The sequence below is a fragment of the Felis catus genome, chromosome A2 (assembly GCF_018350175.1).
Source record: "Felis catus isolate Fca126 chromosome A2, F.catus_Fca126_mat1.0, whole genome shotgun sequence".
Classification (NCBI taxonomy): domain Eukaryota; kingdom Metazoa; phylum Chordata; class Mammalia; order Carnivora; family Felidae; genus Felis; species Felis catus.
This window is the reverse complement of record NC_058369.1, coordinates 126,850,009-126,876,372: the sequence shown is the minus strand read 5'-3', so window position 1 is coordinate 126,876,372 and position 26,364 is coordinate 126,850,009. Positions and strand designations below refer to the sequence as shown.

Below are 26,364 nucleotides of genomic sequence, written 5' to 3'. Positions count from 1 at the left end.
CTTGAGTCCAGCCTGTGAGTAATAGACTTCCTTTGCCTGGTTTGGAATTTGTGTTAAGTTCCCAAGGGATGCCATAACAAAATACCACAAACTGGGTGACTTCAAACAACTCTCACAGTTCTAGGGACTAGAAGTCCAAAATCAAGTTCTCAAGAGGGCCATGCTCTTTCTGAAGGGTCTAAGGGAAATCCTTCCTTGTGTTTTGTGGCAACATAATTCCAGTCTCTGCTTCCAGCTTCACATGGCCTTCTTCCCTGTGTGTCTGTGTAACACCTTCTCTTCTTATAAAGACACTTGTCTTCGGATTGAGGGCCCATTCTAACCCAGTTTGACATCATCTTAATATCTGCAAAAACCTTATTTCCAAATAAGGTCACATTCTGAGGGACACCACTCAAACCACTATAAGATCATTATGTAACTTTGGAATTTTAAGGGCTCAAAATAGAAAACAACTTATTATTCCATTTAGGTTAACAAAAGGCAGTTTTAACCCTAAAGAGTAGATGAAAATCTTAGAGAATTCTATAATCTACTCCCAGGATAATGCAAGTTAGTACCTTAATTCAAACTTGATATATCCCTAAATGTGTGTATGTTCACGTTCAATGTAGAAAGGAAGGATGTTGTGTGGATACATAATGTCATTTTGTTTCTCAGAGAGGTTGTATTTTCCTAACTGTGATATATGTGAAGAGTTTAAAGACGAAGTTACAGAATTCAAAGGGTCAAACAAATAATAATACCAGACTCCTATGATTCCATTAACTGTGTATATCAGTCAGGATAGGTAAGCTCATGCTGCAGAAACAAACAGCCTCAAATCCTAGTTGCGTAAAGCAAAAAACATTTACTCATAATCCACTGTCCACCAGGGATCACCATGGGGCTCTATTCTAGGACTCAGATTAGTGAAGCAGCTGCTATATGGAACATAGTGCAGACTCATGGCAAAGAGCATTTTAGAGGCTCTCATATCACCAACTGTGACGTATGACACTTCTGCTCACAGTCTGATAGGCTAAACCAGTCACATGGCCCACCCAACCACAAGAGAGTCAGGAAGCCCAAAGTATTTTGCAAATAGCACCAAGAGCTACTACATTGTATGTATGGGGCATGGGGAGGAGTCCAGGGGGGATCATGTATGTGTACACATTTATCCTTATCTACTAAGATATTTTCTGTTTCTTTCACCAACAGGAAAGCTGACCCAGTCCCAGAAATGACTACTCCTAAGAAATTATACTCCAGTGTCATGAAGACTCTGAAGTATCTAAATTCCCACCTGCCAAATGGCAGCCATGTTATTTTATATGGCTTACCAAATGGAACGTTTCTCTGGGATAATTTGCACAACAGATATTATCCTCTCGGTATTAGTTTGAAGATACTTTTGCTAATTGTACTAACAATGTTAGTTATATATAGTTAGTTTACTAACTAACAATGTTAGCTATACATAGTTCAAATATATGTGGTCCGAACCATATAGGTATACACCTAAAATGCCACCACAGTGCACAGGTCAGAACAGGTAAGGGCAAGAGCCCTGAGGTGTGGATATAAAGGTCAGTATCTAAAGGTGAGCAGAACCGGATCCAAAGTCAGAAAGGGCAGAAATCTTTAATGTAGAATTAGGACAAATTGAAAGGTAAGAGTTTAAATCAAGAAACTCCTTTAACAAAAAGTGAAATCTAGAATAAGCGGATAAAGCTCTTGTGGAAGAGAAGGATTTCTCCAAATCTCAATGGTGAGTGCCCCCTGGTGGCCAGAATTCTAACAAATTCTGTGGACTCTGGTGGACAGTTAAAATTCTACACAACACATCTTCCAGCGGCCTTGCTTCCTGCTCCCACACTCACTCGGAATCCTTGGCTCTAAAACGCTTTAAAGATCTCCAGAAACTTCCAATAACATCTCTAGCATCCATACGTTTTATAAACAGTGTAAATGTAGTAGTAATTCACATCAGGAAGGGCTGATGCTGATCCTTAAAACAATCCTGTAAGATGTTTTCATTAATTCCATTTTATAGATGAAAAACCTAAGGCTCAGAGAGGCAGGCACCTTGCCAAATGTTGTATAGCTTATTGTATATGTAACGTGGGTGTAGCAGGGCTCTCTCGGTGTTTGGGGGGAGAAAGTCCTTTCAAGAAATATTTACTATGTGCCAGGCACTGTTCTGGGCACTGCATAACTAACAGTGAACACAGTAATCAAAACCAATTGGCTTATATTCCAGTGGGAGCATGTCAGAGGGTGATAAGTGTTATTAGAGAAAATTAAGCATGGAAGGGGGATGGGAAGTGCTGGCCTCAGTCCTCTCTGACAGGCACCTACAACAAGGGGCCTGTGTACCCTCCCCTCAGCCCCACGTCAACAACGCCTGTGCCAATCTCTCATTAAAAGGTCTGCCCCTTCCCTGATATTGCCATAGCCTCCTCTTTAGACCAACTCCTACTAAAGTGTTCTGGAGGTCCAAGCAGTTTCTAATGAGTCAGATGAGCAATTTAAAGGGAAAAACCTGAAATTCCTTCCTCAGAGGGTGGAGGTGGAGAGCTTTCCCTTGTATTAATAACTTCTCTGTATCTTTCCAGTATCTTCTCCTCCTCCTCCTCCTCCTCCTCCTCCTTCTGTAGTCCTTGCTTAAGCCAACCCCTTACTACCACCTCCCTCGGAAAGTTCCACCCCTCCTCACACACAAAATGAGCAGTTTCCCTCTAACCACTTGTCAAAGGAGTCTGGTCCTGTCACCAGGGGGACAACAATAAATACCCATTTTCTAGGATTCCCACCAATAGGACTGAAGTCATTTTGCTCTTCAATTATCAAGTGTGCCCCAAATGTCATTTTCATCCAAGAAAAACACTGTCCAGCCTCCAATGAGGAAAACATATTCCTTCTGTTCCCACAGCTTTCACGCTGACCCTTAGGGATAGTAACATGTTTACACAGAGAGCTTAACTCCATCCTGGGCTGCCTTGAACATGCAAAGGACAACTATTTGGGCCGAGAATGTCTCTTTGAGTCATTGGGGTTGAAAATTTCAGTTCCCCTAACAGACGTTTTCAGATTCCTAGATTTCTCCCATACTAAGAAATGCCTGGGGAAGAGGAGTTGAAGGCAGGGGAGATGTGCTTCCAATTTATTCTATCACGTCAACGGTGACTTGACTTTGGGTTTTCTGACTTCAAATTCCATTTTCTTTCCATGAACTCCGGTTAGACAACTCCGTAAATTCTCTCATATATGATGCATAATTCACTTCACTCAACCACAGTATGCAATAATGACACCATGCAATTTGGAAGGGAACAAGGGAAGGAAAGAAGGTGACTTGGGGGACTCATCAATCACTTTGGTGGATTCCCTAGGCCAGTGGTTCTCATCCAGGGACAACCTACCCATCCTACTCATTATCACAACTGGAGAGGGTGTGCTACTAACATCTAAAGAGTAGAATCCAGGGATGTTCCCAAACATGCTACAATGCACAGGAAAACCACCCACAACTAAAAATGTCAATAGTGCCAAGGTTGAGAAACCCTGTTTTATTTAGGTTTTGCCCTGTTCTCAAATGGCCTTTCTCCAGCCACTAATCAGGCACTAACATTTCACAGTACAAAAGAGGAAGAAGGAAAAGGTAGAACAAATTTGTTATATATAAACAACCCTGGTTTTGGAAAAAAAAAATCCAATTAGGAAGAAAGTTGAAACCCTCTAAAATTTGTTTAATGTTTTTAAGTTATTATTCATATCTTAAATTATCCCTGCTGCCTGGTTGCCATGGGAAATAAATTATAAATTCCTCAACGAAGCATCAGTGTCCTTCCTAGACAGCCCAGGAAAGTAGGTGGGATTTACCCAGCTTCCCCATTTCTCCTTGAGCTGGCACATAACTCACATAAGATGAGAGGCTTGAGGGGAGGGCTATCACCCTATGTCCCAGTTCTGCTCTGGCTTCAAGTCTAATCTTTGGGCCTTTACTCCCACTAGACATGTGCCAGCAATAAAGCAGGTTAATTCTGGGCCAGCCTCAGGGTTTGGCTGCTCTGCCTAGGTTAGGGTCGGTCTCATCTTAGTCAATAGTCAAATGCCAAGTCTGATTCCCAGGGCACAGTGCTAAGGATTGTGTAGGCAAATAAACAGGGTGTTCCATTTACTTCTGTCTTTGAGCCTAGAAACACGATGAGGATACTTCTAGACTTGACTGTAGCCACCCATTAAGGATCAAGAAAGAGGTCAGGGGGTGCACAGGTGGCTCAGTCAGATAAGTCTCTGACTTCGGCTCAGGTCGTGATCTCACAGTTTATGATTTCAAACCCTACATCTGGCTGCCTGCTGTCAGGAAGCAGAAGGGGTCAAGGAGATCCCCTGGGTCAGTGATACACTCTCTGCTGCCTCAGTAGGACAGCTAGGAACTCAGCCTGACCATTCACCTAGGAAAAGTTTCAATGCTACAACATCAGATCGGCAGGTAATGGAGGCCTAGGGCAAGAATAGATTCCTAGCTCACTCCTGCCAAGGAGAAGGGGGTAATAAATCCCTCTTAGCATCTTTTAGCCCTATTTGAGTCACTACCCAGTCAATGCCTCAATGCCAACATTTGTGACAGCCCCACAATCCTTACCAGCAATTAAAATTCCTAGCAAGATGCATAGGCTTTTTGAAGAATCACCAGAAAGTAAATCTCACACATTAGGATTCTACTTACATAGATCTTTTCAAGTTTGACCAGGGATAAGTCCTCTCGGGCACAGTCTATGAGAAAGGCAATCTTTCCATAAATATGTCGGAGATACCTATTATGCGCTTTGGAGGTAAAGACGATACTAAAATGGAGCCCTTGTCCTCAAAAGAGAGAGAAAAGAAAACTCCATTGGGGAAAATACAATATAGATCCTGACAGTGAAATCACCTTGTGTCAATGACACTGGTACAAGTCATAGGCTGGGAGCTACCTGAAGGATTAGGCTATATAATCAAAAAGTTCAGGATTTCTGGCTACAAATAAGCCTGCAAGTAGGCCTTCCTTGAAAGACCTCTGCCACAAAACATCAACAACGGCTTAATTTTGTCCCAATTATTCTTAAACTTGAAACCTAATATATTCTAAAATACCTTGTAGTATGTCTCTTGTTTTATTACTGGCTTACTTCCTGTCTGATTTCATGTGATTTTACTAAGGTTTTATACATTCAGATGGTACTTCATGGAGGTGTCGCTGATCTTTGTTGGTATGGTGCCTAAAATTTCAATTATGGTCCCAGCATTGAGTAAATGCCAAAGACTCTGCCCTAAAGAACTGACAAATGACTGAGACACAAGCTGCTACTCTAGGCAGTAGGGGTAAAACATGCCCTTTAATCTTTGGATGCCAGTCCACAGGCTCCCCCCCCCCCACCCCTTACACACACACACACACACACACACACACACACACACACACACTGGTAGTTCCTCAACCCTGATAATTCTAGTCCTCTTGCCCCTGTCCTGGCATTCTTGACCAGCTTTCTTCACCAGATTCACTTTCTAAACAGGATGTTGCAGACACTGCCTCTTTATAGGTATGACACGTAGGTAGGATCACTCTTTATACCAGGCTCCTCAATCTACAAAAATACCATTAAAATTACAGAGATAAAAACTAATACCTAAAAAGAGTGAACTGACAGCACCAATAAGTGGAGAAAAGAACTACTTCCCCGCCTTTAAACCATAAGCCTATCACAAGCACTCCCAACTGACCTTCCACATGGCCAGCCCAGAGTCACCCTACCTTCCACAGCAGAAATCCCAGAGAGAAGGGAAAACAACTCATTACATCTTTCCCAGTTACCTCCCAAGTACAGCTAGAATGCCTTTATCCTATTCAACAGACCCACCTACTCACCTAAGGATTTTTCCTATATTGACTGGTCTAATTAAAATTAGTGCCAGAAAAGCAAGAAAATGGGGGGGGGGGGGAAGGACAGGGATTGGGAGAAGGCCTAGAAAGACACACCTTGTGGTCTCATGCTCAGGTGTGCTGGGACCTCAGCAGTAGGACAGCAGGGAGGGAAGAGTAAGCCAGGATGGAACAAGGCTATGTCAAGACTTAATCCCTCGAGGAGAGTCAGCAGATGAGTTCCCAATATCCAGGAGAAGGACAATCTCTGGACCCTCCGGATACCAGAGTAATCCAGGTGGGAAAGGGGAAGGTGCAAGAGCTTTACTTATAGTCAGGCCTTAGGTGCCATCACCCCCAGGTTAAAAAGGCTTCAGCCATTGGACAAGGGCAAGAGAGAGAGGCCACTTCTCAGGGAGACGGGACTCATCAGGGCCAAGCAGGTTGACAGGGCCCCAGCTAAGCTACCTAAGGTTTATTACAAAGCCCCAGCCCAACAACAACAACAACAAAAAGCAAGATGGCAGAGGGAAGGCTGCAGAGGTAGTACCACTACTCAGAGGTAGTACCAGCAGGGGGCAAGAGTCAAGTCACTGGGACACAGAGGATAGAGAATGGGGAGTGGAGATTGGAGGTGTCAGTCGCTGCAGCTGTCTAGGCTAAGACAGATGGGAACACATACAGAAAGGCAAATGACACTTTTTTTCTTTTATTTATTGTGAGAATGAGAGTGTGTGAGAGTGCGGGGGAGGGGAGGGAGAGAATCTCCGGCAGGCTCTGCAGTGACAGAGGGCTCAACCTCATAAACCCTGAGATCATGACCTGAGCCAGAATCAAGAGCCGGAAGCTTAACCAACTGAGCCACCCAGGCGCCCCCACAAAGACAAATTACAACACACACACACTAGAGGAAAAGAAGCCTCAGTGGTAGAAAGCAGGATCTTGGAGAAAGACAGGAGCTCAGGGCTCCATGTTGAGCAGAAAACGAAAGCAAAGACAGAAGCCAGTGGCTTGGGATTTATCTAAAATATGAAGATGCAGACACCTTTGGAGAAGAGAGGAGGCCTGGCGTGTCATTGTGACTTTAATGGTGGTAATAAGCCTGTGGTTTTCCAGTCTTGGATTCACTCACCCACACAGAGAGAATATATTTTTCCTCTATGACAAGAAAATTGAATCTATCTTTCAGTCTAACCGATCTGAGGTATAAGTGAAAAATAAGACTGTGTTCCGTCACCTTCAATCTTTCTCTTCACTCCGAGATAGGTCCTATTATTTTCCTTTATTTTTTCAAGCGGGAGAGAAGTGTTAATGGATGAGACATCAGTTATTCAGCCCTGAGATCTGGGAGGGCCTGGGTTTCGTGTCTCAGCCCCAGCATGAAAGTCAAATTGCCTCTGTGGGTGGATAGGCTGGGAGGTGGGGGTGGGGAGAGAGGGGCGGTGTGTGGGGAGAGAGAAGAAATAACCCCCACAGATTCTGGGCCTGTAATTGATGTTTGAAAAGACTCTGGATGATCTCACATATAGCACTTAACACTTTCATTCTTTTTTTTTAAGTTTTATTTTATTTCTTTTAGTAATGTCTACACCCAATGTGGGGTTCAAACTCACAACCCTGAGGTCAAGAACTGCATGCTCTTCTCACTGACTTAGCCAGGCACCCCCATCTTTATTCTTATGTACCTCTTTAACCTGCACCAAAAAATCAATGTAGGGTATATCTACTAATTAGGGCTCAAATAAGGTATGCACTGGGCTGTGAAGGGATATGATGTACTGTCCTTTCCCATCCAATGGCCACCCAAGCTCTTTTGTAGGCTTTCAGTCTAATAAACTGCAGGACAGTGCATGGTCAGAACTTAAGACACACAGAATGTCCTGGCAGGTCCTTAGCATGGGATAATTGGGCAGATAATTGGGTTACATAAAGTTGAAAAGAAGGGTTTGATCAATTACCATCTTGAATGCCCCCTGTGCCCCAGGGGAACTTAGCATCTCATATCATTGCCAGGAGAAAGCCACCACTCCACAAGTCCTTTGTCAGTGGCGTTTCAGTCTGTATGGTACCTTTGTATCCTTCTACCTAGGTTCCAAATAAGGTCAGGCCTTTCAGGGCCTGCCCTAGTCACTCCAGAAGATCGAGATGGAAGTAAAGTCCCTAGGGCCACTCCCCAGCTCAGTCTGAATTTGTAGGGCGCTCAGAAAGAAAGAATGCACAGGTGTTCTTCAAGAGCAATGCTGAATGAAAAATCGGGGGAGGTCCCTGGCAGTGCTGCCCTTCTGCAGGAGAGACATGGTCACCCACAAGTGTGTTTCATTGGCTGCTAGATTTGAATATGTACAACACACCAGACCTCTCTGTCTTCCAGGTCAGCTGAATAAGGATGTGACCTATGCACATTTCTACTCTTTCCTGAACTGTCTCCAGGTGAGCCCACACTGACCTGTTCCAAGGCCACATTCCCTGTTACAGGCCTTGTTCCTCTGTCATCAAAGTGGTGTTTTCTTACTCTCAGGTCAGCCCCTGCCACAGCTGGATGTCCTCCAACAAGACACTCCGGAATCTCACTTCAGAGGTAGGACTATAGTAGGTCTTTTGATGCCATCTTTGATTATTCCTTCCTGGTGTTTACTGCAGCATTTCTGCTGGGAATGGGATTTGGGCAGGGCAATGGCCTCCAAGCTGATGAATAAAAATGTCAACTTCTAGGGTTCTTGAGAAGTCGAGAGAATGTGGGGTGCCCTGTCTCTCTCTTTCTGCCTCGCTCTGGGTCTTTGGCTCTTGCTGTGTCTCTCGGTCACTGTCTCTGTGTGTGCCTGCCTCTCTTGTGCATGCATGTACACACATACACCCCTTTTGAAGCTGGTCATAGGCGTATTTGTAGAAATAGAGAGAAGTGAGCAAGGATAGGCCCATGTATGACTGGTGTTCTCCCAAGGTACACGAGGACCAGGTACTCGATAGCCTTCCTCTCTTCTCTGATGGAATCCATGGTTCATACACTTCTTTCACTGATGGTGAATAATCTCTTTGTAAGAGATTTATTGATTTTTTTTGCAAAAGAAGTATATTTCAATTAAAAAAACTTGGAGAATGTAAAAAAGCACAAAGAATATCAACACAAATAACCCCAAATCCCACCACCCAAAGTCAATATGTATGTATGTTTTTCCAATATTACCTTCATAGATATTTTGGGGGTTTTGCCTACATAGTATCAGAATACACATATTGTTTTGTGCCTTCTAACATTCATAAGTTATTCTCCACATCATAATTTTATAATCATTTTAAAGTATACCATATATGAATATACCATGATTTATTTCTCACCTTAGTGTTGGACATATAGGTTGTTTCCAATTTTTCAATATGAAAAATAGCATTGTGATGAACCTGTGTGTGTATATATTTTTTTCTATACCCTGTCTATTTCCTTCAGACAAATTCTTAGAAAAATTATTGGGTCAAAGTGTATGCCAGATTTAAGGGTTTGATCCCTATTTCCAAATTGCTCTCTGGAAAGTTTAAACGAATTGACATTCTCAGTCACCTCTCCCGTGGCAATATTCTGTATTATCATGATTATTCATCTTTTCTTTGCCAATCCCATGGGAAAGAAGTGGTATCTTATTACTTTAATTTTCACTGATTTATTCCTAATGAATCTTAACAGTTTTGTGTCTTTGTTAGCCACTTGTACATGACTAGACTGTAATGTGCAGAGCAACCCACTGCTGAGGGCTTGGAGTGAGGGTGATGATTATCAATTTCTTTGTTCTGCCTGAATTGTCTCACTGAAGTATAGGCTTTACAGAATTCTCCCTGTTTCCTTTATATTCAGAGAGCAAAACAACTCTCCAATACACTGAAAAATATTGCAACCAGCCAGAAATTTACGAACTTCGATCTTTTCTATGCAGATTTTGACTTCCAAGAAGGTAAGTTTTGCTGGAAGGAGGTGTTGGCACAAGACAGAAGTAGCAGCTACAGTTTAGAGCCTGACTGGGCAAAGTGTTTGTAAGGCAACAGGCAGTAGGTTGGGTGGGGAGGCTCCTGTATGTTCTGACATACTAATAGCTCTGAGTATTAGAAAAAGGTGAAGTGTGAGACCCTCTCTGGGAGAGTGGAAGTTTATCATCACCTATTCATTTCAGCATCGTTTTAGAATTCCTGAAGCAACAGAGCCAATGACCAGTGGGAAACAAATTTGGGCCAGGAGCCAGCAGATCAGTGGAATCACCTAACTCATTCTTGCCTGTTTACCAATGCCTTGCTTACCTAAAGATGAGTGTGGCAGAAAAGAGGGATAAGGCGGTGCCTCCCAGATGCACATGAAATTACCTACAGACTCAATAGCAGTGCAGACTCCCAGACCCCACACATGATGTAACTTATGAGAGTCTTTAAGGGAGGGACCTCAGATTTGCTTGTGGTAAAGTGGACAATCCATATCCCAGCTTTTTGGAAAGAATATCACTGTTTCTTTCCTAGCATTCTGTCCAGACACTGGGGTCACTGATGGACGGCCATACAAAAAATAGGCATGATTATCGGAGCTACTGATTTATCCTTTACATCTTGACTCTGAAAAATTGTTATTTATTGACTTTATTCCTCTCAGCCTCGTTTTCATTGCTAAGCACTTGTTATACAAGAGAAAAACCTCCTGTTGATTGACTGCCAGCTGAGATGATGCTAATGGAAAGCTTTACAGCGTATGCAAATGATGGAAGGTGTCTCATCCAGAGTTTATCATCTCCATCTCCCCACCACCAACAACCCCAGCCCCAGCATCTGGGATGAAGCAGATGGCCATCATGAATTATCAAATTTTACATTAGCTGACAAGTACTGCATTGCACATTCTAACACTTCAAGTCTGAACATCTTTTCAACAGGACTGATCTCCCTTAACTAGATTTCCTGCCCGAGTGATACATAATTCTCTCATGGGGAGAGACATTTTGATAAATAACCTCTCATTAAAATGCAGAGCTAAGGACTCATTAATGAATTCCTGGTGTAAACAAATGCACCACCAAGTGATCTTTGATGATCATCAACCTTGAATATAGATAAAGTTATTAAAAATATAATAATGTCTAACATTCACATGGGACTTTTCATTTTCCAAAGTAATCTCTAGCTCTGTCGTTTATTGTCTTTGGGAATGTAGGCAGTTCCCTGAACATGTCTAAACTCTCCTTTCCAGACCTGGAACTGGGGGTACCATATCTTCATAACAGATCTTTGTGATGATTATATGAAATAAATGTGCAATTCTCCTAAGTGCTGTGCCTGGTACACACATAGTCAGTGCCCAGGAAAGAGCACCGTTCCCTCACACCCTTGCTACTCAATGTGGGGTTCAGAATGAGCAGCATCCACACCACCTGGGTTCTAGTTACAAATGCAGGGCTCCCAGGCCCCACTTTTAATTAGGACCTACCTCACTGGAATTTTGCCTTTTAACATAATCCACAGATGAACCGTATGCATGTTAAAATTTAATAAATGGGGCTCTATAATACTACAAGATTAAGATTTAGTTAGTCATCCGATTTTTCCTAAGTCCTACTATGTACCGTGTAGGTGCTAGGGATACAGCTGTCAGAAAAACAAAACAGTCCTTATCTTCATGAAGGATACAGAGAGAAGAGCTTTACCCTTGACTTAGTACTACCAGCTTTCCACTGGTGACCTAACAGGCTTGAAGTTGAGGTTCATCAGCCCATTCTTGTCCTCACAGCAACAATAAATGCATCAAAGAAGCAAAACGTTCAGTTAAACTGAACTGAGCATTCTAAACCAAAATGGCAGTAGGTTATTACTGAGAAACCTCCTTGGCATTTGTCCTTGCTTGGCAACTCTCATCAACAGTTTCAGGAATTTCCTGAGAGGCATTTATGAAAAATAAATCTGAAGACCCAGTTTTGGTCGAGGGCCTTCTTTGGCTTCTCCGTGTGAAGTTAGTGGGCACAATGGAGGGATGGTGCAGGCAGAGGAAATGGTGGCCTGGGATCTGCCCCCCAGTGAACATCTGATACAGCAGAGAGATCATCCACTCTCAGATGCATCCCCGTGGTAACCGCCACACCTGGGCAGCTCACCGTCTCAGAAATCCTGTAGCTGGAATGTGCTGTGATAGAAAGAGCCCAGGTAGAACTGTGCCCCTAGCCCAGCTCAGACACAGAATGACTGTGTAACCAACCTTGAGTAAATTAAATAACCAGTCTGCTTTGTCTCCTTTTGTGTAAGGTAGCAAGAACTAAGCTGGGGAGGAGGGCTGCTATGTGAACACAGAGACAACTCTGCTATGTACTGAGAACTCTGTTAGTCTCCCACCACCACTGCCATCAATGTATGCCAAGCACCTAGTACATTCTTCTAAGGCTTATTATAGAAGGAGACTAAATGTTGGTTCTCTTCCAACATCCAGCCCACCTCCCATCACCACTCATACCTGTGGATCACTTTGAGTTCCCTAGAGGAAGCTGTGGTAGAATGTATCTCATTGGCACTGTGGTCTTCTGTTACCAGACCCAAAAATTGCATAGCCACATATTAAACTGGCAGTCTTTTTTTTTTCAATATATGAAGTTTATTGTCAAATTGGTTTCCATACAACACCCAGCACTCATCCCAAAAGGTGCCCTCCTCAATACCCATCACCCACCCTCCCCTCCCTCCCACCCCCCATCAACCCTCAGTTTGTTCTCGGTTATTTTTTTCAATATATGAAGTTTATTGTCAAATTGGTTTCCATACAACACCCAGTGCTCATCCCAAAATAAACCGGCAGTCTTAATGGTCACAAGAAAATCTCCCTGCTCCTTTCAGTGCTGTATTTGAGCTGACTGTTGCATCACAAATATCCTCATTTTTTCCTACAAAATTTACATGTCCACACCCTGTGGCAGAGCAAATTGCAACTGAGGGTCCCTGTCTTTTGAGGGCAGGCATGAGACCTATCTGTTCTCCACTCTGACAGCCTCAGTCCCACCGTGAAAGGCTATTGCTCATCTCCAAAGACTCTTTTTTGTCTCTTGCTGACTCATCCTCTCACTGGTTATAAGCTAAACAGAGGAAGCAATTTTTCCTTCCTTCAGGAAATGCCAGCTTGAGCAGGTGATGTCCTTTTTCTTTGTCTGTACCACACCTCCCAAACAGAGGAAGGAAAATGCTGCTTGGCTGACAAGGCCATTTTTACACTGACAGCTTAAATATACCACCTGCCCTCAGTTTCCAAGACAACTCAATTGGAGTAAACTGGGTTCTTAGTTCTTCCCATGTGTATGTTTGTAAAACAACCAATGACTTCACGGTACTGACCAGAGCTCAGATTTCTTGTTTTAAATATCTACCAGTGTTACTGTTCATCAAGATGCTATCAAGTGTTTTGTGACTCTTCCTCATTGATTTCTATTGCATCTTTGAAAAGCTGGTCATTAGCAGAGTTACTTTGACTTTGCAGATACAGAAAATACGTTATGCACCAAATCCTGAGAGATCATTCATGATCATTTAAGAAGCTTCATTCGGGTCTTCTGAACAAATAGCAATTTGTTTACCTATTTTTAATTATGGTCCCAAGTAAGAGGAAAACAGACCACCTTCCTATGCTGCCCCTGCTTGGACCTCCACCTCTAAAATCAGAGAAGAAATAATACCACTGTCTGGTGTTGCATTCATTCTAAGAAAGCAAAATTTCCCCCTGAGATAAACAAATGTAAAAGGGTCACTCTGTCTAACACTGGGCACAACACAGGTAAAACCTTAGCCTCTTGCCTGTGAGTTATCGATTCTCCCTTTAAGTGTTATAAAACTGATGTCTGCAGATGTGCAATGACTGGTAACCCTTGCAGACACAATAATCATGTGAGAAAACAATGGTTTTCACTCTTAATAGTCTGATCGTAGCCTTGGTAACCTGTGGCATTTATTTTAACACTTACTGGATTATTCTATATGCTAAGCCAGTTCTTCTAAAGTTGGACTCCCTCGTAGTGGTGAGGGATGGGGACTTGTGCAGCAGCAGGAACATGTTTCCTGGAAGGAAGGAATATGTTGTCACTGACTCCCAATAAAATCCAGATGCAAAATATGAAGGAATGGCTCAAGGGTGGCCATTTTGCCAGGAAAGAAGACAACAGAAATAGGTGATCCTGTGTCTAGGGATTCAAACCACCAGCAGGAATTTTTCCCTGAGCTCTGAGAAGAGCAGCAGTATTTGCAGCCCCTCAGAGTACAGAGATTGGATAGCAAGCAGGGGTGGCACACTGTGATATTAGGACTAATTACAAAAGCAGCAATGTACTGATTTAGCTCTGGAACAAGCTTCACTTGCCCAGTCAAAGCTTCCAGTAGAATTTTCATTCCTTCCCTTGGGGTGAGATGAGGGGCATGGGGGAACGAAGAGAGCGCACATCCCTGCTCTTGAGTCTTTGTCAGGTGGAGGGGGAAGAACTGGAAAAATCTATGTCTTGCTCCCCTCTCTGGACAGCAAGGAAGTGAAGGTATTGGTGATGCTGGGAGCAGTACATTTCAAATATTTATTTCTGGAGGCTCTCTAGGGACTTGGAATTTCCTTGAGGAGTTCTTCCTGGCTGTGTAGTATTACACTGTAGAGTTAATGGTGCTGTTGCCTTGGAGCAACTGACATTCTTGGTCTCTTACTCCTGTTGAAGGGCAGTTTTATTGCTTTTCATCACTTTGGGGCTCATAATATTTCCTCTGTTGCCATACTCACTCTAAATGTGATGTTGAGATAATTTTATGTAATTATATTTCTGGCAAACTGTATGACTTTTAATGGTGATTGCTTGACATACACAGGCAGTATCTGGAAATGGCAGCCTACATAAAGAGATGTTAACAAAATGTTTAATTTTCCCTCCTTTTCTTGCAATATTCACCCACTGAGAAATGAGGTGAATTTACATTGATGTTGAATATTTCAGAGGTCACCTTTTCTCACCACCCTCTTCACTGCACAAACCATCTTCACCTAATACTCCCACACATTTTCTTCCTGAGTTAGGAAAAAGAAGAAGACCATACAATGGGAAGATCATTTCCATTCAGAAAGCCTCCAGACAGAGATAATAGCCCAGAGCAGCCACAATTGAGTAAGCATCGCCCCAGGGGTCGTGGGCAGCTCTGACATTTTCCACTTGGTCCTTGCTCTCTAACATCAATGGCAGTCACTTGGTCACTCATAGAAGCATGCAGTTAATCCTCTGGTTGTGTGTGTGCCCTGCAGTGACAGAGGAGTGGCAGAAGAGAGGCGGGGAGCCCTGGCAGCTCATTGAACCAGTCGATGGATTCCACCCCAATGAGGTAAGTGCAATCATACAGCAGTGGCTGAAGGCTATATCTTGGGTTATATTTAAAATATAGTTATGCATCTATGTTTATCATTATCCCATTCTGTTCCAGAAAGAATTTGAGGTAATGTATTCACATGTGTAAAACAGAAGATTCAGTAAAATAAAGTGAAAAACAGAGTAAAAAGCCAATAAGATAGAAATGATACCTGGCTTCCTCACTTAATGTCTACAGTTCATAAAATGTGTGCAGGGTGGTCCTGAGAAACTGCTGGTGAGAGCCTACAAAATCAGCTGTGTGGTCTAGGGACTGATGTAAAAAGAGGCATAAGTCATGGCCCCCATTCAAATAAATAAATAGATAAATACATACATACACACATACATACATAAATACATAAATAAATAAATAAATAAGTCACATACTCAAAAGCAATCACAAGGATTCCTGGAAGAGAGACCTATGAGAAATTTCTTCTATGGATCTTTCCAGAAAGGACATTGAATGAGAGGAGAACATTGTCCTTAGCAATATCCTGCAGTAAGAGCTGTTTCTCATCTAGGATTCCAAGGTATAATTCTAGAAAGTAGTTCTACTCTGGCCTCTTCCCAGAGCAAGGGGAGCTGGAGGGACTCTGTCCCTTCCTACCTCATGCTCTCCTTTATCTGAACTTCAACAAGGGAAGCTCCACTTTTATCTGTTATACATACTAGACTTGCTCATGATGTTTCTTCCTTTAAAAAACAAATGAATAAGTATGGGGGTAATTCTGTCACTTTTCAAATTTTGAAAGCTGGCAATCCTTTGCAACTGTAGTCTTTCTGGCCTAGCCTTTGGTGGGTACAGTGTGGCAGTGACAAGGGTCTAAACCAGAGAAGCATCCTGGTGTGCTCTCCTCATGGCCCCTGTCTCGGTGGTCAGTTGGGCCACAGGGAGACCTGACCATCCCCTCAGGAGCTTGAATGAAATGCACTGTAGGCTCCAGGGAGCACCTACGGACAGGGCTAAGAACTGCCTCATTGGGAAAAACAAAACAGTGCTGCTCCACTGACAGATGAATATACAGTGGAGTCCCACAAATGCTGGGAAAATTTAAAGTAAGCATTTAAATACTCATCTCCCTGTTTTCAACAACCAAAAATAAATAAATAAATAAATCTAAGTAATCCACCTCAGAATATCTAATTTTCCTGTGTCTCATTTGGATGAACTGATCCAACAGAATTATTGCCTAGGAATTGGCTAAATACTAGATTTCTTCTCCCCACAGAAATGATGACTTTCGTTATAGAGTAATTTTTAATATGGAGACTTTCTTTGTGGCAATAATTAGGTAGTGGTTCTTGTTATTCCCACAAGTCACAGAATTTTACCTTTCTGATTCTGTAGAGAATTGAGGTTATAAAGAAATATAGAAGGAGTTAATTAGGAACAGACTAAAAAGCAGAGGGTCAAAAATAGCTTTGTTTTATCCTTCTGGACCTATTTGTCTGATCCATCAAAAGACCATCCTGTCCCTGACACTTAAAATAATATTAGGGTTCAAAGTGTGTCAAATTAAGGCTTTATCTTGCACTCAAGCAGTTTTGCCTATAACTAATTATTGAGAACAGGGTCAAAAGCTGAAAATCGGGGGGGCACCTGGTAGGCTCAGTTAGTAGAGTATGCAACTCTTGATCTCAAGGTTGTGACTTCCAGCCCCACGTCGGACGTGAAGCCTACTTCAAAATAAATAAATAAATAAATAAATAAATAAATAAATAAATAAATAGATAAATATATAAATGAATAAAAATAAAAAAGCTGAAAATCGGTATGTGCCATAATTGTATGTTATTCCTGAGAGATTTGTTCACATGATGGTAGTGGATGATGGCGTGGTGGAGCCACATTGCAAGTGGGCACCATGATGAAAACCTGCCTATTCATCATGTATATTGAACTGAAGAGTCCAGACTGCAACGTGCCATCCAAAAATGTTTATTGAGTGCCCACCCCATATCAAACACAGTAAGAATTCAAGAGTGAACAAGAAACTGCCCCTGCCATCTAAGGAGATTATAGTATAGAGGGAAAGAATGACAAGTGAACAGATAATTAAATAGAAAGTGGTTGATGCTTCCATTTGTGCAAGCCCGGTATAATGGGAGCACTGTGAGGGATGGGATGGGAGAGAGGGGTGTTTGGAAGAGTTTTCAGAGGCGCCCACTCAGAGCTAAGACCAAGAGCTAGTCAAGTGCAAAGAAGAGGGAGGGTCTGCACAAAGTGTTCTGAGCAGAGGAAATGCACTGGCCAAGACCTGAATGAAAAAAAAAAAAAAAAAAAAAACAGGGCATGTTGGAGGAAGTAAAAGTGCCTCAGTGAGGCCAGAACATAGAGTATGGGAGGGGGATTGAGAGAGAGGAATCAAGAGAAGTATTCAGAGACCAGATTACGTAACGCCTGTATGGGATTTGACCTTTTTCCTGTGGGGAAGAGGGAGCCACTGAAGGTTTTTAAGCAAGAAAGGAAAATAACCAGACTTGTGGTAGCATCCTGGAGAATGGTGCAGTAGGGCCCCGCTAGAGGGAGGGAGACCATCTGGAGGAAGCTTCTGTGTGTGAGAGGTGATGGCCCAGGAGGAATAGGCAGAAAGAGAAAGGTTTGTATTGGAGTTCCATTCACAGTTGAGTCCACAGAACATGGTCGTTTATTGGATTTGAGGGTGAAAGAGAAAGAGATGCTTACTGTAACACTTTTTATGACTTGAGAGATTGGATAGATGATTCTGTTGCTCACTGAGGTAAAGAACACACAGGATGGAGTGGTTTGAGGAGTTTGTCACATGTTGGACTCAAGGAGCCTACAGGACATCCAAAATGAGGATGTCCTTTTGGCAGATAATATGCAAGCTTAGAGCTCAGGAGGGGGTCTGGGTGGGAGCTGCAGATGCGAGCACAACAGGATAGACTTGTGACTTGAGGCCTTGAAGAGGAGCCTCTGGATGAACCTGCAAACTCCCCTCCCAATGAAGCACCTTACAGCAGAGGCAGTGTTAATGGATCCTTTTAGATCCTTATGTTAATAGTTTAAAAACTAACACTTAAAATTGCCACACACACACACACACACACACACACACACAAGCACATGGTCCACAAAACATGGTCATCTATGGGAGTCCACATCTTTTCCATCTTAAAAGAGCAAGATGGGCAATGTTGGTCTAAGGACCTCATGCTAATGGCATGGACAGAATACCAACCAAAGGAGTGGACTCAGGACTTGTTCAAATGCCGTCTCACCAATTCCTATCCAAGCAAAAACAGCTGACCCTGGTCCCTTAACCACCAAAGGGGGAACAGGCTTTATCTTATTGGCCTATTCTTCCTAAAATTCTGCTAGAGAAGCAGCGGAAGTGTCTAACCACTATTGACTCAACTTCTCCAATTTTCTTAGGAAGACAAGTTTAAGTACAAACATGAGTTGTGTTATGATTGATACATTATAGTTTTTTAACCAAATTACATCCACCATCTTTGCTTATATTTTAATGGAAATAACCAGGCAAAGGAAAACTCCCAATATAGACTGAGAACTGCTTTATCTTTTCATCTCAGTCCCCAAATGTAGAAATTTAAAAAATAACTTCTTTAGTATGAGGGGGAGACATAGAAGGTTATAATGCTGGACATGATGGTTGATGGGGTTTGGTGGGTAGGAAGGAGATGACTCACAGGATTGGGCATTTGGATGAACAGAAATGAAAAATGCCAAGTCAAGGAACCCCAAAGAAGAAGGGGCAGATTTGAGCATTCTGAATTTGGGGTACCTGCACAAAATCCAGATGGAATTGTCTAAATCAGCATTAGATCAAATTGATGGGTTCTGATCTCAGGACAGGGGCCCAGCTAGGGGACACAGGTTTGGAAATCACCAGCATCTAGTTGAGAACTGGAAGCACTCTCAAGGATGGATTGGGCCACGGGATCAAATTGTGGCCATTGCCCATTGCCTCCAGCAAGAGCAGATGTAGTGAAGAGGGGAAAATGGCAGACAAACTGCTGACAAAATGCAAAGGAAGCCTGACTTATAAAAGAAATGATATTGCAAAGACCCAAGACCCAGATCTGTGGCCTGTAGAAGCGGCAACAATTCTACCGGTTCAAATAATCACTTTTTAAAATATCTGCGAAGTTAAGCCTCTGAAGAGACACTTAGGAGATCTCTGCCTAAAACCAAACAATAGTAAATAAAAAATGCTGAAAGAGCCACAGACATACATCAAGTCCAGATTCCTTGACTACTCTGAGACCACTCAGCTAAACATACCTGACCCCTCCTGCCTTAGCAGCTTTGCCCAGCACAGCCCTCTGCTCTCATAAAGCCAACAGCAACTCAAACCATCCTCCTAAACTTCTCGTTGCAAGCAATAAAGTTTCCATGACATCATCTCCACCTTCTCTTGAGCCCTGGACCTTGTTCAATACTAGAGTCAGACATAAGATAAATAATCAAAGGATTGGTTTTGCATTATATATATACTTGGTTTTAATATACATATACATACATATATATATATATATATATATATATATATAATTGGTTATTAAATGTTAATAGTCTTCAGGGGTTTGTTTATCTCAGCATGTAAGCCCCTGGGAACCCGAAGTCCTGAGCAGACTTATGGAGTTCCTCTAAGAAGGAAGCAATGTTGGCAGTGGGTAGGGTGGAGAGGAGGGCCTTCTGGGCCAGGGAACCCTCAAACCCAGTCATTTTAGGCTGGCCCTGCCTATGCACCAGGGACCATGTCTCTTCACTTTGCTTTCTACATGAAGCCAGCTACTAGCAGTGCTTCTGGAATGACACACTGAGTCAGCACAGAGGGGCTAGAGCCGGGACTTTACCTTTTTCCTTACATGTAAGTATTTAAATCCATCTTACATCATTGTCATGTTGTCAGTTTACAAATTTAAAATTAATTGGGACCAAAGGTAACCAGGTCCAATAGACTGTGTTTGTGGGCAGATTAAGAGCCCCGAGAAGCAAAGCCATGCCTTCCCTGTGGTTAGTTAGGGCTTCCCTGCAGGCGTTTAAAAAGCAATCTTACCAAAATAGCCCAGAAATGTTCTTCCTACAGGAAAAATAAATTCAGAGTGCATTTTTAACTTTGGTCTCATAAAACCCCAGAGTTAAATTTAGCCAGGGTTCAACTTAAAAGGGATCAGGGATGATAAGCTTTTGGTAAAACCTATGCAATCTTGCTTTGAATTGCATTTCTTCTTTTAAATATTGCAAAAAGGTAGTTACTGTTTAGGGTTTGATTTTATAGTTGTCTTACTAAAGAGTTCTATTTTTGTAGCAAAATACATGAAATTAGTTTATGAAACAGGCACGTGAAAGAATCCTGGATTATGTGCAGCAGTGACCACTGCTGGGCTTCTGCTGTGTCCAGATGTGTCTCATGAACTTGTGGGGTGGACCCCACACAGTTATGTTTGCTTGGAGGACCAGAGGCTCTCCTGGAGAGGAACTCAGCATAAGTATAAATGTGGTTGAGCAAAGAAGTGTGGCTCAATTTAAAAACTGTCATCAGAAGGGAGAGATATTCTAAAAGCCATATGGTGGCTAATAGCAAGAATCCAATCAAGAAACTACACCAGTTTCCTCCCATCCTCCTCTGTCTGGACTCACACCTCAATCCTGAGAGATTCTGGGGCTACAGATAAAAACTGAAAGACCTATTTTGCCAAACTCACATAGGACATTGGGGCATTAAGTCACCCTGCTTTGTTGCTCCTTTCATGAAAACCTCAAAGAGGAGCCTTTGCGGTGGACCCCTGACCACCACATGGATTTGGTAGCATGAGGACCCCTAAACAGCAGCAGCAGCAGGTGGACAGATGCGTGGCAATATCCCACAAAAGCACTGAGGCTGCAGGTGTGCCTGCAAAAAAGCACCGGTGCTCCTCAGATGTGGGCTTAGCCAGAGGAAGGGGCACACCTGCTGGAGTTGGCAGTGGTGTGTGGACCGGAGCAGCACCACCCACACGGCAGCTATCTGGACTCACTGCAGCTGGGGCCTTGCAAGAGTACGCAGGCAGCTGAGTCAACTGCAAAGGAAGAGACTCTGAAGGGCCTACCTCCGTTAACCAGAAAATCCCACTTAACTACAACCTCCTATTAGCTAGCCTTCTGCTAGACCAGATTTCATCCCATGCATGTGTTTGGTAGGGTTACTGAGCAAGGCAGCCTCTGAACCCCTTCCGTGCTGCAGAGGTTGTGTATGCTGGCAGGAGGAGGCTGTCCCTGTCCCTTGTCCTGAGGACAAATGTTAGGGAGATGTGTGACAAAAGTCTCCACCGGTGAAGTAAATTATCTTGCACCCATGTGATGGAGTACTGTGCACTGAATAAAAACAATGATGTAGATCTACCTTTAGTGACACAGAAATATGTTTGTAATATAAAGAAAAGTAAATAAAAGCAGATTACATATTGTGGGGGCGATTATTCAAGTGTATGCATTTGTCAACACTCATGAAGCTGTTTATCACAGGAACTTAATTTTACTGTGTGTAAATTATACCTCAGAAAGAGCAGATTATAAAATGATATTTACAGAAGGATTCAATTTGTGTGTGTATGTGTGTGCACGTGCAAGGCTCTACACCCACTGTTAACATTGGCTACCTCTATTATAATTACAGATGACTTTTATTGTTTTCTCTTTCTGCCTAATTGTCTTTTAAAATTTTTCTCCAGTGAATAGGTATTGCTTTACTATTTTAAACCATGACTAGGGAAGCACAGAAGAAGGTTCATGTTCAAGGAATGGCTAAGTTGGAGTAATGAGGGTAGAGGGTGACTGTGCCTTGCCCTGTGCATCATGGGATGCATATAATAGGAGGTTGGTTATAAGAGAAGCCCATGGTAGGTGCTCAGTAAATGTTTGTCACATGAGTGAATGATTAGAGTGGGTCATTTTATCACAAGTCTCTAGTTTAATAATAGCCATGCCACTCTCACTTTAGACCCAATATATTAGCAGTGCACATTCATAAATATTTTCATCTCCATTAGAGTGACAGCCAACTAATTGCTTTCAAACCAAACAGTTACCACATGCTGAAAGCTGATCTCCTTCCTTTTAACTTTCCTTTTCGTATCCTCACCCCATCTCCTCCTCTATTAATTTAGATTGGGAAATAAATAACCACAAATGCCTTGGTTTCACATAATTGTTAAGAAGACAGCTGAGGTGTACCAAGTAGAAAGGAAAAAAACATAAAAGAAGAAGCAGTGATCTTTCATAGACATGGCAGCAGCCTCCTTCATTGAGAAATAGCAGGAAAAACAGCCACATGAGCTTCGAAGACACTGCTTAGCCTGTGAGAGATGATCACCCCCTTCCCAGGAATCTGCTGGCTTGACAGTTAGCCTAGGGGGAGGGGTGGTATGAGTGTAGAGGGGTGTGTGTGTGTGTGTGTGTGTGTGTGTGTGTGTCTGTGATGTGGGGGAAGAGGGTGGATATGGTGTGTGTGGTGTGATGTGATGTGTGTGGTGTTAGGGGTGTGTATGTGGTATGTGTATATGTGGTGGGTGGGTAGGGTGAGTTTCTATTAGACACCACATGGATATGATCAAGATTACATTGCTGGATAGATAGAATTTCGGGTGTACCTCAGAAGGCTCAGGAATGTATTAAAATACTGGGGCTATTTAATGTAGCAACTAAGCCAGTTCTAGTTTTTTCTAACAACTGCTAAAACCTTACACACCATTTAGACCCAGAAAGGTCTTTAGACCGTTTGCTCTAGTCTGCTCATTTTGCAAGTGAGAGAATTGCAGCCCAGAGAGTAGAAGGGGGCTGCCAAACATCACACGGGGAGCTGGAGGCCCTGCCTATAGGAATGGTGAACGGGACCTGCCCTTTGGAGACAAAGTCCATATGCTTCTGAGTAAAGTTGGGGACATCCCTGAGCATCTGCCATGAATAATGTGTGCCCCCCCCCCAAGGTCTTCAGCAATCACATTTATCTTTCAGTATTAAAAAACCCTTTGGAGATGTAGCCACCTAGGGCCTCAATGCCTGGCCAGGCCCCATTTGCTAAATAAGGCATTATCTGCAGAGAAAGGCTCCTCATCGCAAGCATGTTAATGACAAGCCAGAGGATTGGACAACCAAGAATGTATCCTGCTAACATCACGAGTGAAGGGAGACCTGCTGTAAAACAAAGCAACCTGAGAGTGGGCATTAAGCTGGGAAAGCCAGAGACAGGCCTGTTGTGCATTAAGCCAATCATTGTTCACCCTGGCACCCCAGCCACACTCTTCGTGCTCACAGCCTGCTTCAACCCAGTGACCGTGCAGCCTCATCTCCCAGGCCCCCAGAGTTGCCCACCATGCCATTCTCTCCCACACCATCTGTCTTTACACACGTTGTGTCCTCCACCAGGTGCAATGTTTCCCACATAATCCATCTTGGTGAACTTCCCTTGAAAATTCAGCTCCGCCATCACCCTCCTCAGAGAGGACCTGCCCCCCCTTCCCTGCCCCCCCCCCGCAGCAGAGTTGGCACCTCCTCCCCTTCCAGCCTCGCACAGCGCCCCCTGTGGGTTTGGTGGTGTCATTTTGCATGTCTGGTTCCCTGCCTAGACTGGAGTTCCTTGAAGGAAGGATCCATCCCAAGATCCAACCAAGACTGAGGCCTGCAGTCGGTATTAGCTGCCCACAGATAAATGAAAATGTGCACCTGCTGTCTGTTACTAAATAAAAAATCACCTCAAAGGTAGCAGCTCAAAATAATCCAGAACTCACAGTTTCTGTGGGTCAGAGTGCTGGCACAGTTTAACTGGCTCCTCTGCTCAGGATCTCACAAGGCTAACATCCAGGTGTGTCATCCGGGCCACATCCTCATCCAGAGACTCACCTGAGGAAGAATTGACTTCAGAAGAACTTGGGTTGTTGGCAGAATTCATTCATTTCCTTGTGGATGTAGGACTGAGGACCCAGCTTCTTGCTGGATGTCAGCCCCTTGCCGTGTGGACTTCTTGACGAGCCTTCTTACTTCATCAATCCCACAAGGAGAGTCTCCCAAGCAAGACTGCTAGCAAAGCAGAATCTTAGACAATGTTACACAATCACTGAAGTGACATCCATATCCCATGTTTAGAACCAAGTGATAGGTCCCACCCACATCAAGGTAAGAGGATCATACAAAGACACAAATGTAGGCATCATGGGGACCATTCTGGAGTCTGCCCACCATACAAAGAATACAATAAATCCTGCTGCTAAATTCTTTATTTTGTTGTAATTTTCCTTTTATTCCTCCTTTGGGTTCTCTCTTGCAGGTGGCTTTGCTGCTGTTGGCAGATCGCTTGTGGAAGAAAGTGGAACTTCATTGGCCCCAGGTTCTGGGAAAGGAGAATCCATTCAACCCTCAGATTGAACAGGTGTTTGGAGATCAAGGGGGCCACTGAGTGCCTTCAGGATATGCATTCCTGGAAAGCTCAGTGAGGCAAAAACTTGGGTAAATTCATTCAACAAATGGTTATAGGGCTGCCATTTAACAGACTCATTGGTTCCTCCAGCAGCAACTTTGAAAAATTATTTTCTCTGATTTTGGAGTATATCTAAATGACAGCATGATTCTGTGTGTTTCAAGGATCAGTTCCCTCCAATTGACCTTCCAAGTAACCTTTAATAAAGTGTTTCGGATGCCATTCCAAACAAGAGAGTGTGCCCTTTCACAGCTAATTGTTCTAAAAAATGAGAAGTCCAGCAGTGCTCGGCAACTTACCCCGGGTCTTGGTGTGCCAGGACTTGTCCTTGCTCTGTTGCTGCTTCTTCAAGATGGCCAGCAAGTGGGTACTGCCCCTAGGGAGGCTGTGGCTGGCTGCCAAGGACTCTCACATCAGAGCACAAGACTATAAACACAAAATTATGTACCAACTTGAATGTTTATTTAGAATGAGAAAAGAAATCACAACAAATTACAAATTTGTTTAAAATCCAGATGATTGAAAAATGTGACAATTTTTCTTTCTTTAAAATGTTTTCTTACTTTCTTTGGCTGCACAATCTCATCATCTTTTCCCAGAACAATGATTTGGTGATATCATTGTCTAAAGAAAGGACAGAAAAGTGAAATGCCTTGCTTTTAACTGATAATTTAGAAGAGTTTCTTGCAGCTCCACAATTCATTATTCGTAAAGTCATGTAAACTTTTAGAATTGTCACATTGGGAAGACCTCTATCCAATTTCTTTTGAGTAGGATCTGTTACAGTCACACTCCCTATTTGTAGTGTTGTTCAAGTATTGTTAAAGTTTTGCGTCCATATAAGCACAGGAATTCTGGTAAATTCTATTGCACACCATTCTCATTGGTGTGTCACCTCCCTTGCCCATATCTGATGCAGCCATGGATTCAGGGGTCAGTGGGTGTACATCGAGACCCACATCACACTGCCAGCATCTCACCTCACATGAGCTCATCTTCCCACATTCTGCCTTCAAAACTTGCTTGACAGAGCCCAGAGATGTGGGGCAGGTCTACCCCAGCAGTCCCAGGAAACCGTGAATAAATGCATCAGCATCTTCCTTTAGTGGTCAGTTTGGGAGGCATTCAGTGTGCTTCTCAGGGACAGAATCATCCCCTTTGTTCATGGCAATGATGCCTTCGATGGTGCCTCCTCCTGCTTCTATCACTCATTGCTCCCTCATTCCTGCTTTCTTGGATGCTTCCCAAATAAACCACCTGCACCTAAATCTTTGTCTCAATAAAGACAAAATTAAAATGTTGGTGTGTGTATAATTGTGTATGCTTTATTATTGAATATATTCCTCATACGAATATACTTCTGTTTTGGTTTGGTTTTTTGTTTTTGTTTTTCCCCCGCCCCTATACTTCTGTTTTGACTAGGCACCAATACAAACCAAATCTCCCACTCACTGTATACCATCCATTGACATGGATCAGCTTCTAGCTTTGTGCATTTCACGCCCTGTTTCTCCTCCATGACCCACACACTTCCCACACTGGGAGCTGTAGCATAATTTCATACTGTGATTCTGCCCATTGGCCCTGCACCTTTGTCACAATACTGATGGACAGTAGGGGCACGCTTGGAAGCCCCTCCTATACCACAATGGCT

General features: G+C 43.0%; 1 protein-coding gene across 4 annotated transcripts in view; it reads left to right on the top strand.

Annotated features, from left to right (window-relative positions):
- Positions 1-26,011, top strand: part of AOAH (acyloxyacyl hydrolase) — a 168,342-nt gene extending 142,331 nt beyond the window's left edge. For all 4 annotated transcript variants that reach the window (XM_045052618.1, XM_003982953.6, XM_023250501.2 and 1 more), the window contains exons 17-22: positions 1,204-1,376; positions 8,265-8,323; positions 8,412-8,471; positions 9,741-9,837; positions 15,162-15,238; positions 24,561-26,011. In XM_045052618.1, the coding sequence (XP_044908553.1) occupies positions 1,204-1,376; positions 8,265-8,323; positions 8,412-8,471; positions 9,741-9,837; positions 15,162-15,238; positions 24,561-24,689 (595 nt within the window). In that variant the 3' untranslated portion in view covers positions 24,690-26,011. The remainder of the gene's footprint in view (positions 1-1,203; positions 1,377-8,264; positions 8,324-8,411; positions 8,472-9,740; positions 9,838-15,161; positions 15,239-24,560) is intronic.
- The last annotated feature ends 353 nt before the right edge of the window (positions 26,012-26,364 follow it).